The sequence below is a fragment of the Macaca nemestrina genome, chromosome 18 (genome assembly GCF_043159975.1).
Source record: "Macaca nemestrina isolate mMacNem1 chromosome 18, mMacNem.hap1, whole genome shotgun sequence".
Taxonomy (NCBI): Eukaryota; Metazoa; Chordata; class Mammalia; order Primates; family Cercopithecidae; genus Macaca; species Macaca nemestrina.
The window spans coordinates 12,643,994-12,661,453 of record NC_092142.1 but is presented as its reverse complement, the minus strand read 5'-3'; the positions used below and the strand labels follow the sequence as shown (position 1 = coordinate 12,661,453).

Genomic DNA, 17,460 nt, shown 5'->3' with positions numbered 1-17,460 from the left:
GGGAGCTAAGCCCTGGTAAACAGTGAGCGGAAGGAGAACTGAAGGGAAACGGCATCTATTGATTACATATGGATACAAAGCTTTATGTAAGTGAGGGCGCCGCTGGTAAGCAAAAGCAAAAGTCCTTATACAAAAATCCAGTATTTTATTGAAAACCCCATGCTGCTCTTATATAAAAATGACCCCTGGACACATCAAAAGTGTTGGAACCCATTGGTGCCAATTTATGAGGCAAGCACTGGCAGTGTAACTGCTCCCAAGGTCCTGTAAAAGCAAAAAACAAAACAAAACAAAACAAGAAACAAACAAAAAAACAAAACACCAGATTCTAACCTAAACTAAAATAGAATTCACTATAAACAGGCAGAAAAGTGGAAATCGGGCTCAGAAAAGTAACTGGGGCCAGGCACAGTGGCTCACACCTATAATCCATCCCATCACTGTGGGAGGCCGAGGCGGGTAGATCACCTGAGGTCAGGAGTTTGAGACCAGCCTGGCCAAGATGGTGAAAACCCATCTCTGTTAAAAAAAAAAAAAAAAAAAATTAGCCGAGTGCGGTGGCACGCATCTATAATCTCAGCTACTTGGGAGGCTGAAGCAGGAGAATTGCTTGAACCTAAGAGGCAGAGGTCGCAGTGAGCTGAGATTGTGCCATTGCACTCCAGCCTGGGTGACAGAATGAGACTCTGTCTCAAGAGAAGAAAAAAAAAAAAAAAGAAAAAGGAACTGAAACCAGAGCAATTCTGACAGGTTCAACACAGGAAATAACTAGAGTCTTATCAGACTCATTGCTAGTAGTCTATTGAATAAATGCCTATTGTTAATTGCTATTGAATAAATGGCCTCCCAAGCATTGCTGCATTCTTATATACCCTCAGAGTTAAACCCCCATTGGCCTAGCTCAGGTCATGTGCCCGGCCCTGAACCAAACCCAGGGCAAAGCACTTGGATGTACCGTCCCACCCAGACAGCATGCTATGGTGGAGAGGAAGCCCTCCAAAGGAAGTCAGGACAGAGGGGAGAAGAGGAAGCACAGAGACACCTCCTGTATACTGCAGGCACTCAGCTGGGTTCTTTATGTGCCATTCCCAAAACAAACCCACTTGCAGCTATGACTGGCTGCATTTCACTAATGGAGAACGTGAGGCTTAGAGAGGTTAGGGGCTGTGCCCAGGAACATACGGCAGTAAGTGGCAAATCTGAACTCAGTCTGACACGCGATACATGTGCTTTCCAAGTCACCAGGCTGCAGAAGGCAGCGACAGAGTGATGGAGGCCCAAAGTCCAAATGTCGCCAACATGTCACATTGTTGTGAAGGCAACAATAGAACATCTCTGAAGATGAGTCCAAACCAAAGGAAATGTACTTAAAAGAGGTAAAGAAGCAAGAGATTCAGAAGAGATCTATCTTGGATGTGTTCAATATATTTTATCTTCAAAACCTTGGTGAGAACAATTGTTTCTCTTCTGATGTCTTAGAATTTCAAGAAGGATGGGGAAGTTTACAGAAGAAATTCTGAGCATCACTAACAGTCTCTAAGAAGCAGGGAGGAATTATCTAAAGAAGCTGTGGTTAGGTGCCAACCTCTGCAGAGCTGCTGTCAAAGACACGGCTCCAGGTCTGTGGGTATAACCCCACCTCTGCACTTCAATCCTGTGTCCTGGCTATCAGAACAGGCACGTCTGCCTCATCCACAAGAAGTCGCTCTGCAAGTGGCTCACGCCTGTAATCCCAGTACTTTGGGAGGCTGAGGTTGGTGGATCATGAGGTCAAGAGATTGAGACCATTCTGACCAACATGGTGAAACCCCCATCTCTACTACAAATACAAAAATTAGCTGGGCATGGTGACGCACGCCCGTAGTCCCAGCTACTCAGGAGGCTGAGGCAGGAGAATCGCTTGAACCCAGGAGGCGGAGGTTGCAGCGAGCTAAGATCACGCCTCTGCACTCCAGCCTGGCAACAGAGGGAGACTCTGTCTCCACAAAAAAAAAAAAAAAAAAAAAAGCTCCATCTAGGGTAGTGAATGCCATTTCAGGGATGTCTGTCTCAACCTCACAACTTCCTTGGCTCATCTCCTACAACCATCAACACTGCTGCTCCCAGGCTAGGAAAAGTCACAAAGGGAGGAGAAAGGAAGCTAAGGACTGGACACTGAGAAGGCGCTCAATGGGTGTGCGTGAACTGTGTTGGCACCATCTATTACCCAGTGGCCTCCCTAGGCTCCAAGCTATGCTTCCTGCTAACACTGAGGGCCAGAGGAAAGTGTGCCTCCTCTACAAAACCCATGTGCTCTTATTAGCTATCTAAACTAATTTCTAATTAGCTATCTAATCTAATTTCCACCAGGATGCTCTGAGCTCTAGTTAAGACTTAACTGTGGGCCGGATGCAGTGGCTCACACCTGTAATCCCAGCACTTTAGGAGGCCAAGGCAGATGGATCAGCTGAAGTCAGGCGTTTGAGATCAGCCCATTTAAAGAGGGCTTTATGGCATTGACTTTAGGTCTTCACGCCTTCATGCCTGAACCTTGAGCCCTCCCGTTTGGTAGTTCTACACTCACCCTCTCACAGCTGGCTGGAACAGCCAGGCAGGTGAACCCTGCAGTAACTCCTCACATGACCCGATCCTCTCCACACATCCCAGCTGAGGTCAGCACAGCAGGGGATGAGACTTTCACACGGTCAAAGCCAAGCAGGTGACGACACAGCCAGGACACAGCCACAGTACCACCTTTCTCCCCTCCTCCACTCTGCTCCCGACCTGTCAGTCTCCTTTCAGTTCCTGCCAATGCTTCCTTGTATTCAGCCTCTGTTCTTGCTGTTGCTGATGCAGAAAGCAGGCATCTGATAAACACTGAAATAAATCATCCAACCACCCGGCCCACGAATGAACTAGTGGCACTTGGCTCACAGGGTCAAACACCCAATCACCGTCTTCTTGCACCCCCACCCCACCCCACCCCACCCTACACGCTGCCCAGCAGCCCCACAGGTAGAGAATCTCCATGGAGAGTGGTGCCTGGACCCAGCACTCAATGCCTTTGTGGACCCTACGAAGCAGGCGCCCTTGCTGAGCTGCACTGGTCTGACGGAGTCCTCACCATAGCACCCTTGTTCCCCAGAGGAACAGAACCTTTCACCCTGCACTTTCATTCTAAGAACCTTTCACCCTCTCTAAGCTCATCAGGCCTTCTTTCATTCAGTAAATCCAGACATCCCCATCCTAGGGAGAATTTAAAAATTCAAGGGTTATGCGGCATCTACCATTTGCCAATAAGTGGCTGTGGAACGTACAGAGCTGACAAAGACACGGTCCCGCCTTCCAGGGGCTCGGAGTCCACTGGGGGAAACAAATACACAAGTCGTCCCAATCCTGAGATTGGGGCCCTGTTTCCCTCTCCACTTGGGCCTTCCAGGCATAGACTCGCGGCCCAGAACCCTGGCATTGCCACCAGCCAAGTCTGAGTCTCACGGCCCCACTGAGGGAGCTCCCAAGGAAGGGCACAGTGGTGAGCAGAGACCACACAGGAGTGCCCTGTCCCCAGGCCTCCCCAGCCTGGCTTTTGAGTCATCCCCACCAGCCTGTGTGTTAAGGCCTCAGCTTGCCTTCCCTTGCGCTCACTTGAGTTAGAATGCAAGATGTTTCTAAAGTCACCTTCCTTCTTTAGAGTCAATTTAGAGACCAGACAAAACAGATGGTAACAATGGCAGCCTGAACCAGCAATGAACTTAGGGGGACCCCCTCCAAGGCCCTGGGCTTCTGAAACCCACCGAAGCTCACGCATGTCTCCACAAAAATGAGTGAGTGTTTTCCTGATTACCAAAATAAAACTCACTGTAGAAGATTTAGAAACAACCAAAAGTATGCTTGTATAGTTAACATGTGTATGTATGTACATACACACATTGCTTATAATACTACCACCAAGGGACCATTACAACATGTACACACAGCTCATCAAAAACATAGCTTCTCAACTTTACCATCGAATATGGTAATAATCGATGGTTTCTGAAAAACCTCTTTATCATATCCAAGAATTACCTTTATTCCTCATTTATGAAGAATATTGTTTATCAGGTATCAACAAAGTTATAAAATGATTTTTCATTACCTACCAAGATAAATATCTGGTTTTCCTCTTTGAGGCCACTAATGAGATGATTTACATGGATGAATTTCTAGCATGCAGCCATCCTTGCAATCCTAAATAAACCCTGTTTTACGTGCACTGTTCTTTTAATATGTGACTGAATTTGAGTAATGACTTTCTAGAATTTTTGTACATCTCATACACAGATGATTCTATTTGATAGTGTTCTTTTTTATGATATCTTTGTCAGGATTTTTTTATATCATGGTAATGCATACCTGAACCAAGATAGAGATGTATAAAAACCCTCTCAGGAAATATAAATAGCAAAGGGCTCTTTGTGTATTACCTTGAAGAGTTTCCTAGAAATCACCATGAAAGCATCTAGGCTTACTGTCTTCTAAGGAAGCAGTTCTTCAGTTACTTGTACAACTTTATTCCAAAGTGTTTTGGTTTTTTGTTTTGTTTTTTCTTTTGAGGGCGAGGGGTTCCCTTTGACCAGTCTGCCTCATCTTCAATTAATTCTGATAAGGAATGTGTTTTCTGAAAAATAGTTCACCTCATCCATATTTTCACATTTAACAGCACAAAGGTGCATGCGATATTCTCTCCTGTTTTCATCTCCAAATGTTACAATTATTTCATTTTTAATGTTACATATATATTTTTCTCTTATTTCCTTATCGTAAGTGCCAGAAATTTCCAATAATTAAGTGATATGTTTCAAAGGATCAGCTCATACTTCTCTTTATAAAGCACACTGACTTGGTCTTGTTTTGTTTTGTGGGGCTGAGGAGTTGTTTGGTTGTTTTGCTCACGTGTCTTTAGAACAGGCTGGGCTTATCCTGGAAAGTCTCCAAAGCAGCCAACATCAGAAACAAAGAGGCAGACTCCACCGGCCTTACCTCGATGAGCTTTCTCTCATAGGAGCTTGCAAGTTCTTCAGCAATTTCTCCCGGCTTCTGTTCAGTTACTGTAACTTCTCCATCAACACTCCAAAGATTTGGCACAACTTTAGAGAAAGAGAGACATGTCATAAATATTTCAACAGTATCGAAAACTATTCTCCCAGTGAAAAAAGAAAAAATTCTTCTTTCTCAGATGACTTCAGATTGAAAATGCTCTCAAGAAAAAAAAAAACACACACACACACACAAACACACTTACTAATTACTTCAACAATGGGACATTTTCACCTTAGTACAATAAAACGAGTGATAAGGCCTGCACGGTGGTGTGTGCCTGTAGTGTCAGCTGCTCAGGAGGCTGAGGGGAGAGGATTGCTTGAGCCCAGGAGGTCTAGGATGCCATGAGCTATGATTGTGCCAATGTCATCCAGCCTGGGTGACAGAATTAGACTTTGTCACTTTAAAAAAAAAAAAAAAAAGCGTTAAGCTGTATTTTTAAAATGCAAGAACTGTCATGAGATAGAAGCACAGGAGTCAAGGAATAATCTTGTCACTACTTTCCATTTCAGGAGAAAGCAGGCAATGTTTTGACAGATTTGGCAAGACATAAGAGCCTACATTTGTTCTTTTGTTTTTTTTGGGGGGGGCGGGTGGAGGTTTTGTTTTGTTTCATTTGAGATGGGGTCTTGTCTGTCACCCAGGCTGGAGTACAGTGGCACAATCAATCATACAGCTCACTACAGCCTCGAACTCCTGGGCTCAAACAATCCTCCTGCCTCAGCCTCCTAAGTCACTGGGACTGTAGGCATACCCCTGCTGCAACAGGCTAATTCTTTTTTTTTTTTTTTCTTTTAGTTTTTGTAGAGACAAGTTCTCACTATGTTGACCAGGCTGGTCTTGAACTCCTGGCCTCAAGTGATCCTCCCTCCTCGGCTTCCCAAAGTGCTGAGATTACAGGGGTGAGCCACTGCATTCAGTCCACTTACATCTTTTATATTTGCTAAGTTTCCTTTTCTACAACAAAAAAGTGATCCAGTGAGGTAGTGCCTGCCCACAGCCAGCTGTGGAGCACTAATGGGGGTCAGAATAATGTGAAAAACCAAGGATCAGCATTTGTAAACCATACTTAGGATGACAGCAAGAAAACCTCTAGAAAAACTCGAAAACCAACACAGAACGTCAATGCAAAAGACATGTTAAAGAGACTGGCTCCCAGGTCAGAGCAAGCATGGGCACAGACGGCTCTGAGTAGTGTTTCCATGATTACGTATATGCCCATATACGCCCACTCTGTAGCGAAGAGCAAATAAAGAAGAACTGGGAATGAACCAGATAGTTCCAAGAAAAGCAGGAAACAAGAACAGGGAAGACCTCCCACACCAAGGGCAAAGAAAAAGATCCACAGCATGTTTAAGAACGCGGATTACCCTCAAGCCTCAAAACAAGCATCGACGACGCAGGATCAGTTTCCTGTGTGTTCAGGGACAAGAACCCCCTTGGATGCCCTATCAGCTGTATGGAGCGGGCAGTGAGGCTAAACAACGATCTGAGACTAGCCCCCCAGTGACAGGGGTAGCCTTCAGGGAGAAGGTGAAAGTCAGTAAGGCTGAGCAAAACCAGGAGTCAAAACTGAAGCAACTAAGCCAGGCGGCTAAGCCTCCTCGGGCCGCACTGTTAGAGCCTGACGAAGGCTCAAGGCCATGAGTGACAGCAGGGAACATGCAGAAAGAAGCCCTGAATCCTGGGCCACAAATGCACACAGTGACCCGATCACAACAGATAACCCCGAATAGTTATGGAAAGAAAAACTGTGAAGAACTCTGTAAAGATGAGAGCCTGAATACAGTAATTTACACTCACATCCTCTCAAAATCCCATTAAACTGTCAATTGAGGCTGGGCTCGGTGGCTCACGCCTGTAATGCCAGCACTTTGGGGAGGCTAAGGCGAGCGGATCACTTGAGGTCAGGAGTTCAAAACCAGCCTGGCCAACATGGAGAAACCGTCTCTACTAAAACTACAAAAATCAGCTGGGCATGGTGGCACACTCCTGTATTCCTAGCTACTTGGGGGGGCTGAAGCAGGAGAATCAAATGAAACAGGGAGACAGAGACTGCAGCGAGCCGAGATCGTGCCACTGCACCCCAGCCTGGGCAACACAGCAAGACTCTGTCTCAAAAAAAAAAAAAAAAAAAAAGCAAATTAAAATGTTTCCTATGAGGCGATGATGAATATGGTAAGTACCCTGATTTGATCATTAAATTTCGTATACATGTATCATAATATCACACACTACCCCATACATACGTACAATTATTACGTGTCAAAAACAATAATAAAAGCAAAAAAAAAAAGGGTTTTTATAAAGGCATCGCTCAAAAAAAAAGAATTGGAGAGGAAACAACAAAATTACAGAAGCTGAGAATCAGGTAGATGACTGATAAGTAACTTGACAGGCCAGAGAAAATTTCATTCCTAAATAAACATGCGTGCCACCAAAATAATATCTGATGAGAATGGAATGATTCACAAAAGGCTAATGAATTGTTAGCACGAGACACCTCTGGAAGTGAGGGTAAACACAGGACTAGAAAGCGAAAGAAAGGTTTTAAAAGTCTGTTTAAGAAGCGATTAGCAGAATATACATATTTATTCTCTGGAGAAAACGCGGTAGGTCTGGACTGAGTTGAGGTTGGGGTATTCTATTTTTTTAGTGGAGAGAGAAAAGTAACACACACTCAACTTCTGAGCTTCTCCCATTCTTCTTCCCTCTCCCCAGCCCCACTCATTCCCAGAATAGCAGGCAGACAGCATTTGCCTCTAAGCCAGGGAAGGGAAAGGTATTCTCCCAGGAATCTGAAAAAGCTTTGGAGACCAGGGGTACTTCTCCAGTGGAATGCCACAGCCAGATCACCCCAAGAGGCCCAAAGTCAGTGTTCATGGAGCTTCGAATCAATTTCTAATCGCACTCCAACACCTCCGTAGACATCTAGAAATCACCTCCCATTTGAGAAAAGCACCTAAGAACTTTATGAAAGACTGAGATGAAAGATTGAGACAGGAATAAACAGAGAAAAGCAACTTGCAGGAAAGAGAGACTATTTAGGGAAAACACTTCAAAAGCAAACTGTTGGTAATATTTCCAGAGAGAGAGGAGGAGACAGTGTAGTCATGAAATAAGAATAGGGAGATATTTAAAAAAAGGAGAAAAAGAAAAACACAAAGCACACAAAAGCCCTTTTACAGAGTGAACTATAACAGCAGAAACAGAACAGGGACTATAAGGGAAAGGGTAGCAAAATTTCCAGAAAATAAGAGGCAACGAATAACAAAATGGAATACAAGCCTGGGTGACATGGCGATGCCCCACCTCTGCAAAAACCACAAAAATTAGTGCGGTGTGGTGCCACGTGCCTGTAGTCCCAGGCACTTGGGAGGCTGAGGTGGGAGGCTTGCTTGAGCCTGGCAGGCAGAGGTTGCAGTGAACTGAGATGGTGTCACTGCACTCCATCCTGGGCCACAGAGCAAGACCCTGTCCCCCCCCCCAAAAAAAAACAGGGCGGGGAGAGAGAACTACAAGTCCAAATGAGAAGAGATCAAGAAAGGAGAAAAAGATAACACACAGAAGAGGAAAGCAAAGATATAATTCAGAGTCAACAGAAACGAGGGGCAGGATGGAAGAGTTCAATGAATGTCCAGCAAAATGGACAAAAGCAAGCCTCGCTCACAGACTTCAGAACACAGGAGACAGAGAACACAGCCTACCAACTTCTGAAGTAGAGGAAGAATTTTTACAAACGATAAAAACTAGAAATGGCGTAGGATTTCTAAACAGCAACACGGAAAGCTAGAAAACAATGAAGAAACATCTTCAACATCCTGAAGAAAAATGATTTCGAGCCTTAAATTATATACCCAGGCAAGCCACGTGAGAGGCAGGATAAAAGCATTTTCAGACACGTGTCCTTGCAGAAACTTTACCTCGCACCTAAAGAAGAGAAGAAATCTAGGAATTGTAAAGATATAGGGGATCTGACACAAAAGTGAGCCAGAGAACTTTTCATAGTAACAAAAAAGCAGAAACAACCCAAATGACTATCACCTGGTAAGTCAACAAGATGTGGTCTAGGCATGCAGGGGAGTTCTATTCAGACATGAGAGGACTGAAGAGCCAACTCACGCTGCAACACGGATAGACCGTGAGAGCATTCAGCCAGGAGAAAGAAGCCAGATCCAAAAGGCTGCAGATTACCCAATCCCACGCACACAAAATGTCCATAGGTCTTGGCTGCCAGGGTCTGGGGGTAGGAGGGATGAAGACTGACTGCTATAGGGTATGAGGTTTCTTTGGGGCACAACAAAAATGTTCTGGAATTAGAGAGTGGTGATGGTTGCACAGTTTGTGAATATAAAAACCACTGAGGGTAGGGGGTGGTGGCTCACACCTGTAATCCCAGCACTTTGGGAGGTCCAGGTGGGTGCATCATCTGAGGTCAAGTGTTCGAGACCAGCTGGCCAACATGGTGAAACCCCATCTCTACTAAAAATACAAAAATTAGCCAGGCATGGTGGTATGCGCCTGTAACCCCAACTACTCAGGAGGCTGAGGCAGGAGAATTGCTTGAACTCGGGAGGCAGAGGTTGCAGTGAGCCAAGATCCCACCATTGCACTCCAGCCTGAGCAACAAGAGGAAAACTCCATCTTAAAAACAAACAAACACAAACAAACAAAAACCCAAAAAAAACCTCCACTGAAATTATGTACTCTCAAAGGGTGAGCTGTATGTCATGTGCATTATATCTCAAGAAAGTTGTTAAGAAAAAAACTGAGTGGAGAATGTGGGCCCACAAGCAGCAGAGTTCTGGCTGGAGTAGGCCAGAATGCACCAGGAGAGACTACCTTGGGTGCAAGTGGGAGGCAGCTTGAAGTGCCTGAATGTACCAGGGGGATTTACACACTGAGGACGAACGTGCAGTTGAATTAAGTATTAACACCAGAGAAATCAAGAGATCGTGCAGGAAAAACGATCATGCATCTCACAGCTGTGGAGAGCATTTCCAGTTATAATAATGTAATCACTGAATACTGATCTAACCAAAATGAGGATACGACTGTGCCAGAGGATGTGGAGCCGTGTGCGTTTTCTGAAGGTGGAGCAGTCAAAGACAGTTACCCTTCCTCTTCCACAACGAGAAATAGGTGACTCCCACAATTGAAAAATAAAAACGTGGCAACAGGCATGTTGACCAGAGATACGGAGGCAACAACCCAAAGCATGAGTGGCAAAGTTTCAAAGAGGGGCTTCTGAAGGGTGGGAAGTGGCAGACGGTGACAGCCAGAGGCCTCCTGTCTTTTGTAATAAAGCTAAGAGAACCAATGACTTTATCTATGTGCCTGCAAAGTTTTGATTTAAAGACACAAACAAAATTATGTGTAAACTATGATTATATGTTACTGATATGTAAACTATGTAATCAGAATTTGAGGGGAGCCTGCCCTTAGCCATGGGACTTAGAAAAGTCAGGTAAGGGAGCAGAGGAGCCCATCGGCAGGGCAACCAGGAGACAGATGCCTTGGCAGGCACCGCACTTTGAAGCTGGCTACAGCTGCTCAGCAGAGCCTGGCGCTAATATATACCCAAGATGGCAGACTCACAGCCCTGCTCTGCCCCTGACTCCAAATGATCTCCTCATCTTGGCCAGGCCCAGCCTGCTGCCCTCTGCAAGGAAGTCCTGCTCATCATGATTCATTCAATCCGCTTCAAGTCCAATCAAGCCACTGGCCTCCTATCCCCAAGTCACCAGGCTCCTGTCTCCAAGGCACTAGCCCCTCTATGACTGTATTTAAGAAGAATCAGCAACCTTCAACACCGGGGTGGTAGAGATGCAGAAATAAGCTTTTTAACCTTGAAGCCTTGGGGAAAGACCCTGAACAGTCATGAATTTATAGAAGTTCTCTTAGCAACTAGCCAGGCAACCTTCCCTAGCAACTACCTGACCTCCTCGCTGCCCTGGTTGTTTTAGCAAGCATGCCAAAAACTTCAATTCCATGTATGAAATAATACAAAATTAAGCCTAACTATATCATACTTTCCTCATCAGTAGGCAGCTTCATATATAGACCCCAGGCAGTGTGCAGTGGCTCACGCCTGGAATCCCAGCACTTCAGGAGGCTAAGGCAGGCGGATCACTTGAGGATAGGAGTTTGAAACCAGCCCGGTCAACAGGGTGAAACCCTGGTCTCCACTAAAAATGCAAAAATTTTTAAAATTTTTTTAAATGCAAAAATCTCAAAAATTAGCCGGGCATGGTGGCACACGCCTGTAAACCCAGCTACTTGAGAGACTTAGGCAGGAGAACCCAGGAGGCGAAGGTTGCAGTGAGCCAAGATCACACCACTGCACTCCAGCCTGGGCAACAGAGTGGGATGTGTCTCAAAAAAAAAAAAAACAAAAACAAAAAAAAACAAAGATTGTCCCAACGCCCCCTTTCCCTTCGTATTCACATTGTTAAATAATCCCTACCCCTTGAGCATAGGCTGGACTTGTTGACTCACCTCTAATAAACAGACTATGGCAGAAGAGATGGGGTTTCACCTCTAAGATGAAGTTATGAAGCCTGCTGCTTCTGTGTGAGGTGGCCTTTCTTGTTCATTTATTCTTATGAGGTCCGTAAGAGAACTCTCATTTATACGTTTATACAAGAGAGCTCTCCTACGGAGAGAATCTCATGGCAAGGAACCGATGCACGCAGCCAACAGCCCCCATGAGCCACACGAGGGGCAGTGCGCCCTCCTCTAGTGGAGCCTTGGGACAACTGCAGCCTCCAACTGACACCTTGATACAGCCTTAGAAGAGACCCTGAGCCAGGCATGTGGCTAAGCCACACCCAGGCTGTCTATCCCGCACAAACTGTGAGATAGTAAATGTTCGTTGTTTTAAGTCATCTAACTGTGGGGTAATTTGTTACACAATAGTTAACTAATGTAGAGTCTCTAACCATTCCATAGTTACTTCTTGAGAGGCCACTTTATTTATTTATTTATTTATTTATTTTTATTTTTATATATTTTTTTTATTTTGAGAGAGTCTCATTCTGTCACCCAGGCTGGAGTGCAATGGTGCGATCTCGGTTCACTGCAACTTCCACCTCTCTGGTTCAAGTCATTCTCCTGCCTCAGTCTCCTGAGTAGCTGGGATTACAGAAGCGTGCCACTACACCCAGCTAATTTTTTGTATTTTTAGTAAAGATGGGGTTTCACCATGTTGGCCAGGCGGATATCGAACACCCAACCGCAGGTGATCTGCCCGCCTTGCCCTCCCAAAGTGCTGGGATTACAGACATGAGCCACCATGCCCAGCCAAGAGACCACTTTAAATTAGACTGAGTTAGACCGTGAAGTTACAGAGATGGTGATATCATTCCATGTAGATGACATGTACAAAAAAAAAAAAAACTAGGAAGTAAATGTGCCATGTTGCTCGACAGCATAAGGATTAATATTTACAAAGTGAGGGAATTGACTGAACAGGTTAGACGTCTCCCACCTCTCACAAAGGTGAGTATGGGGGGTCAAGTCGTGAGAGGCCATTCATCCCATGAGGCTAAATTCATTCAAGCACATCAGATTTATTTTCAAGTTGAGAAGGTTCATTTGCCTTGGGAGTAAAACAACATCTGGGTATTAAGCAAGGCAGCACAATTAAAGTCTGAGTAATGTCAAGTCATTTGAGAGACAAAAATAACAGATGACAACACCATTCTACACTCTTTGCACATGCCCCCAATAAACCAATCAATTTGTAAAGAATCAATTGTGACCGAATTCTGAAAGTCAAATCTAAACAATAAATACAAACATTTGCAACCGATCAAACTACAACTTTTCTAAGTTGCATCTTCCCTGAGGGTGATCTATGAGTTTTAAAACTGAAAGAATGGGGCTGGACATGGTGGCTCACATCTGTAATCTCTGGGGCTTTGGGAGGCCAAGGTGGGTGGATCACTTGAGGTCAGGAGTTCGAGACCAGCCAGGCCAACATGGTGAAACCCCATCTCTACTTAAAATACAAAACTTAGCTGGGCGTGGTGGTGTGTGCTTGTAATCCCAGCTACTCCAGAGGCTGAAGCAGGAGAATCGCTTGAATCTGGGAGATGGAAACTGCAGTGACCCATGATTGCACCACTGCACTCCGGCCTGGGCAACAGAGTGAGACTCCATCTCAAAATAATGATAATAATAATGTAAAATAAAATGGAAAGAACGACAATTTAATACCCCAAGAGAAAAACATACTTATCTATTCATGTCGATGATAGCTCGCAGTGACTTCAAAAACAGAAGGCTTCAAGACACTGGTTAGCAATGCAATCTGAAATGCATTAACAATTTCTGCCCATATTCTGAGTTACCTTGACAGTGTTCATAACTTTATATTTTGCCCTGGTCAAGGACTGCATGAAAAGTACATCCGCTGGAATCCAAGAAGACAGAAGCTTTCATCTATATGGCTGGATATTTCCATGTTCAATCAGAAACTTACTTTATGCTTAAAAAGCTCAAATAGAAAGATAGGTCAAAAAGCAAAAAGAAAGGCTGCATTTAATTTCCAATTTTCTAATTAAAATTTGAAAACTATATCCATATATAACGGGGTGTCACAGAAATCAAAATAATGATACTGCTTCAATTTATTTACATAGCACTGCAGATCACACAGTACTTTCACATCAGACTCTCACTGGAGCCTCCAAGCAGGATGCAGCCTGGCCATTTTAATCTCGTGCCAAATGTGAAGATGGTGATGCTATTAACTGAGATTTCCCATTGAGCCAATCAACCTAGTTAACATCTACCTTATTCACGGGAAAAATCCGCTCTCTACTTACTTGCCTGTACTCTGAATAGTCAGCAACTTTCTCCTGTGTCTCCCTGATGGCATAATTATAAAAGTTCCACTCCAAATGGGAAAATAATGATTTGGCAAAAACAAGAAGCCTTCTCTCTCTACATTCAAATAGACATGGAGACTGGGTTTGGTAGAAGTATACAGACACTGATGTTCAATAAGAACTAATTTTCATGCTCCAGAAAAAGCTGTGGGTTCGTCAGTACCATCAGCAGGTCATCTAAACTTAGAGAACATTCATAACTTTTCATCTCATCGCAGCCAGCCGTATCTGTTTGGGGGTATCTGTGTTAAGTTGTCTAAAATAGGTGGAAACAGTGCTGGGCTTGCTAGCAGGCACCAGAGAACACACAGGGTTTTCTGTCTAAATTAAGTGAAACTTCTGAGACCGTGGAGAGCGGCATGGCAAACAGCATGATGAGGTTACTGTTTTGCTTTCAATGTGAACAAGCTGAGCATGACCCAGATGCAAACAGCGTGAGATGCTGCTGGCGAAAATAAAGAATCATTTTAAATTCAGAGATGGTTTCCTAGGACATTCGAATGCACACAATGAGGTATGCCCAGGTCCCATAACAACAGGCAAGGTTCTGTGTCTAAGGAAATTTGGGACACTTTACAGTTCCAAAGGAGAAAGGATCCTTCCAAGTCAGATGCCAATGATGTCTACAAGACACCAGGTACCCACAGAGTTCCAACAAAGGAAATGGTCTTCCTAACAGTAACATCCACCATCTTCAAGCGCTCACTGTGGCAAAGGGAGAAACACGGGCAACAAGACCCAGGAGCTCTGCAGTGAAACAGATCCTGGGAGTCAAAGTCTGGCTCCACCGCTTAGCAGGGATGACTTTGGGCAAGTCTTTCATTTAGTTCCTACACAACCAGCTACTGAAGGTTTATTACCTGCCAGGTACCAGGCACTAGAGATACAGGGATATATCAAGAGGGGGAAAGGTGAGTGCCCATAAGAAGCTGACGTTCCAGTGAGGAGACTCAGAAACCCAAGAAGTGACTATTTAATATGCCAGGCCAGGAGAAGGGCTAGAGGAAGTTAAAGCATGAGAAAATGACGGTGGAGAATGCTAGTTAAATAAGGTTTGAGGAAAGGCCTCTCTAGGGAGGCGCTGTCTGAGCAGAGACTGGGATAAGGCAGGGGAGTGAGCCCCACACAGCCCTAGAGAGAACGTTCCCGGGAACTGCAAATGCACAGGGCCTGGGGTGGGCACCCATGTGTTCTACCAACAGTGAGGAAGCCCCGCGTGGCTAAAGGACAAACGAAGGAGGGAGACATCGGCAGGAAATGAGAACAGAGAGGGGACAGGAAGGGTTTGCAGGCTATGGTATTTTATTCCGAGCAAAACAAGCAGCCCCTGGAGGATTCAGAAGAAGTGGGATGATTGGTCTTTTTTAAGGATCACTCCACGGGGTATATGCCGTGCAGAGGCTGGGAGGTCGAACCCAGGAAGTGAACAGCTCAGATCTCCCTCCAAGAGATAACTTGCCATTCCACTGCAAGGAATGCAGTTACCCAACAGCCTCCAGCTACAGCACCTTCCAGTTGTGCTGCTCTTCCCGGACATCCCTGGTCAACAGCTCAGCACACATGGCTGCTCCCGCAGCGTGAGGGAGGTTCCAGTGCCCTGCCGTGGTCTCCGGCTCCAGCACAAACCCAAATCCACAGGCAGCCATAAAGGTGCTAAGGGGCTACTGCCTATAGGCCCCCAGGAGCACAGCACGGCCTGGACAATTTAACAGTCCCGCTTGAGGCTTCAAACACCACGGCATGAAATCTCTATTTCAGAGCTGAGAAAATGGAGGGCTGAGTTTTTAGAAAACCCTGTCAATGATGAAACCAGTGATGCAAACCCCAGCCTGCCTAATTTCAAAATCCCCCACTTGGGACAGACATCCAAGGCCATGTGTTAAACACCAAAGGGAGCCTACTCCCCTGCATGCCACACACACACACACACACACACACACACACAGTGTCTCTGTCTCTCTCTCTCTCTCATACCCATGCTAACATTTTTGGTTGTCCACTCATGATTTAAGAAAACTATAAACTTTAACCTTTCCAAAAAGTTGAAACCGAATGCTTTAAAAACACATCATACAAACCTACTTCCCAGGTAATGGATTCTCCACTAAAAAGCAAGGGGCTCCAGTGATCTCCAAGCCAAGAAAACACTACCCAAAAAGTACAGACTTGGCTCACTGTAATCCCAGCATTTTGGGAGGCTGAGGTGGGCGGATCACTTGAGGTCAGGAGTTCGAGACCAGCCTGGTCAACATGCTGAAACCCCATCTCTACTAAAAATACAAAACTTAGCTGGGCATGGTAACATGCACCTGTAATCCCAGCTACTCAGGAGGCTGAGGCAGGAGAATCGCTTGAACCCAGGAGGTGGAGGCTGCAGTGACCCGAGATCACACTAGTGTACTCCAGCCTGGGCGACAGAGTGAGACTCTATCTCAAAAAAAAAAAAAAAAATACAGACTTGACTGTATCCCTCAAGAACAAGACCAAGACCAAGACCAAGACCAAGAACCATGTTGTCTGAGTGGCATATTCTTTTTCTATCACAGATGGACAATTGCAGATGATCAATAGTGTAGGCAGAGACACAAGCCATCCCTGGGTTCAAATCTTGCCTCTGTCACAGTGACACTGTAATTCATAATAGGAAATACATCTATTTGATTTTGCAACATTTGCTGGCATACAGCTTCCAAAGTCCCTTGGAATCCCCCAAGTGACAGGTGGTGTTTTGCATGCTACCGAGATGACTGGTAGATGGGGGCTGCTGCATGGTCTCCAGAGAGGCTAGTTGGTCAGAAGCACAGGTGATAACACGGACTTGCAACTGGCATCTGAAGTAGGGGCAGTCCTGGGACTAAGAGCTTACCCTATGGGGTCCTGTCAGAACTGAATTGAACGGTAAGGAGCCCGGCTGGTGTTGGAGAACTGCCTGGCGTGGAGGAAACTCCCCCACACATGACAGTAGAAATGGTGTGTTAAGAGTGGTGTGAGTATAAAAGGAAAAGCAACTTGGGGCTCGGTGCAGTGGCTCACGCCAGCAATCCCAGTGCTTTGGGAGGCTGAGGCAGGAGGATCACTTGAGCCAAGTAGCTCAAGACCAGCCTGGGCAACATGGTGAGACCCTGTTTCTATCTTAAAAAAAGAAAACCCCAATTTGTTTTTCCCTACAGGTGTCACTAACTAGCAGATCTTGGACTCATGACTTCCTTTCTCTGAACCTCAGTTTCCTCATTTGTAAAATGGGGATAACGGTAACTCTTGGAAGAATTAAACATGAGAAAAACAGAAATTACTTTCCATTCTCACGTCAAGTGTCAAAGATATGAGAGTTTTCTTTATTTTTTGAGACAGGGTCTCTCACTGTCACCCTGACTGGAGTGCAGTGATACAATCATGGCTTACTTCAGTCTCGACATCCCCGGGCTCAGGTGATCCTCTACCTCAGCCTCCCAAGTAGCTGGGACTACAGGCCTGTGCCACCAAACCCAGCTAATTTTTGTACCTT

At 45.2% G+C, this 17,460-nt stretch overlaps 1 protein-coding gene across 6 annotated transcripts in view; it reads right to left on the bottom strand.

The window, feature by feature from the left end:
* The window catches only part of LOC105467916 (sorting nexin 29), a 590,024-nt gene that overhangs the window by 291,144 nt on the left and 281,420 nt on the right, over positions 1 to 17,460 (bottom strand). For all 6 annotated transcript variants that reach the window (XR_011616096.1, XM_071083656.1, XM_071083659.1 and 3 more), the window contains one exon: positions 5,002 to 5,108. Coding sequence is in view for 5 of the 6 variants with exons in the window: in XM_071083656.1 (XP_070939757.1) it covers positions 5,002 to 5,108 (107 nt within the window). In the remaining variant the exon portion in view is untranslated. The remainder of the gene's footprint in view (positions 1 to 5,001; positions 5,109 to 17,460) is intronic.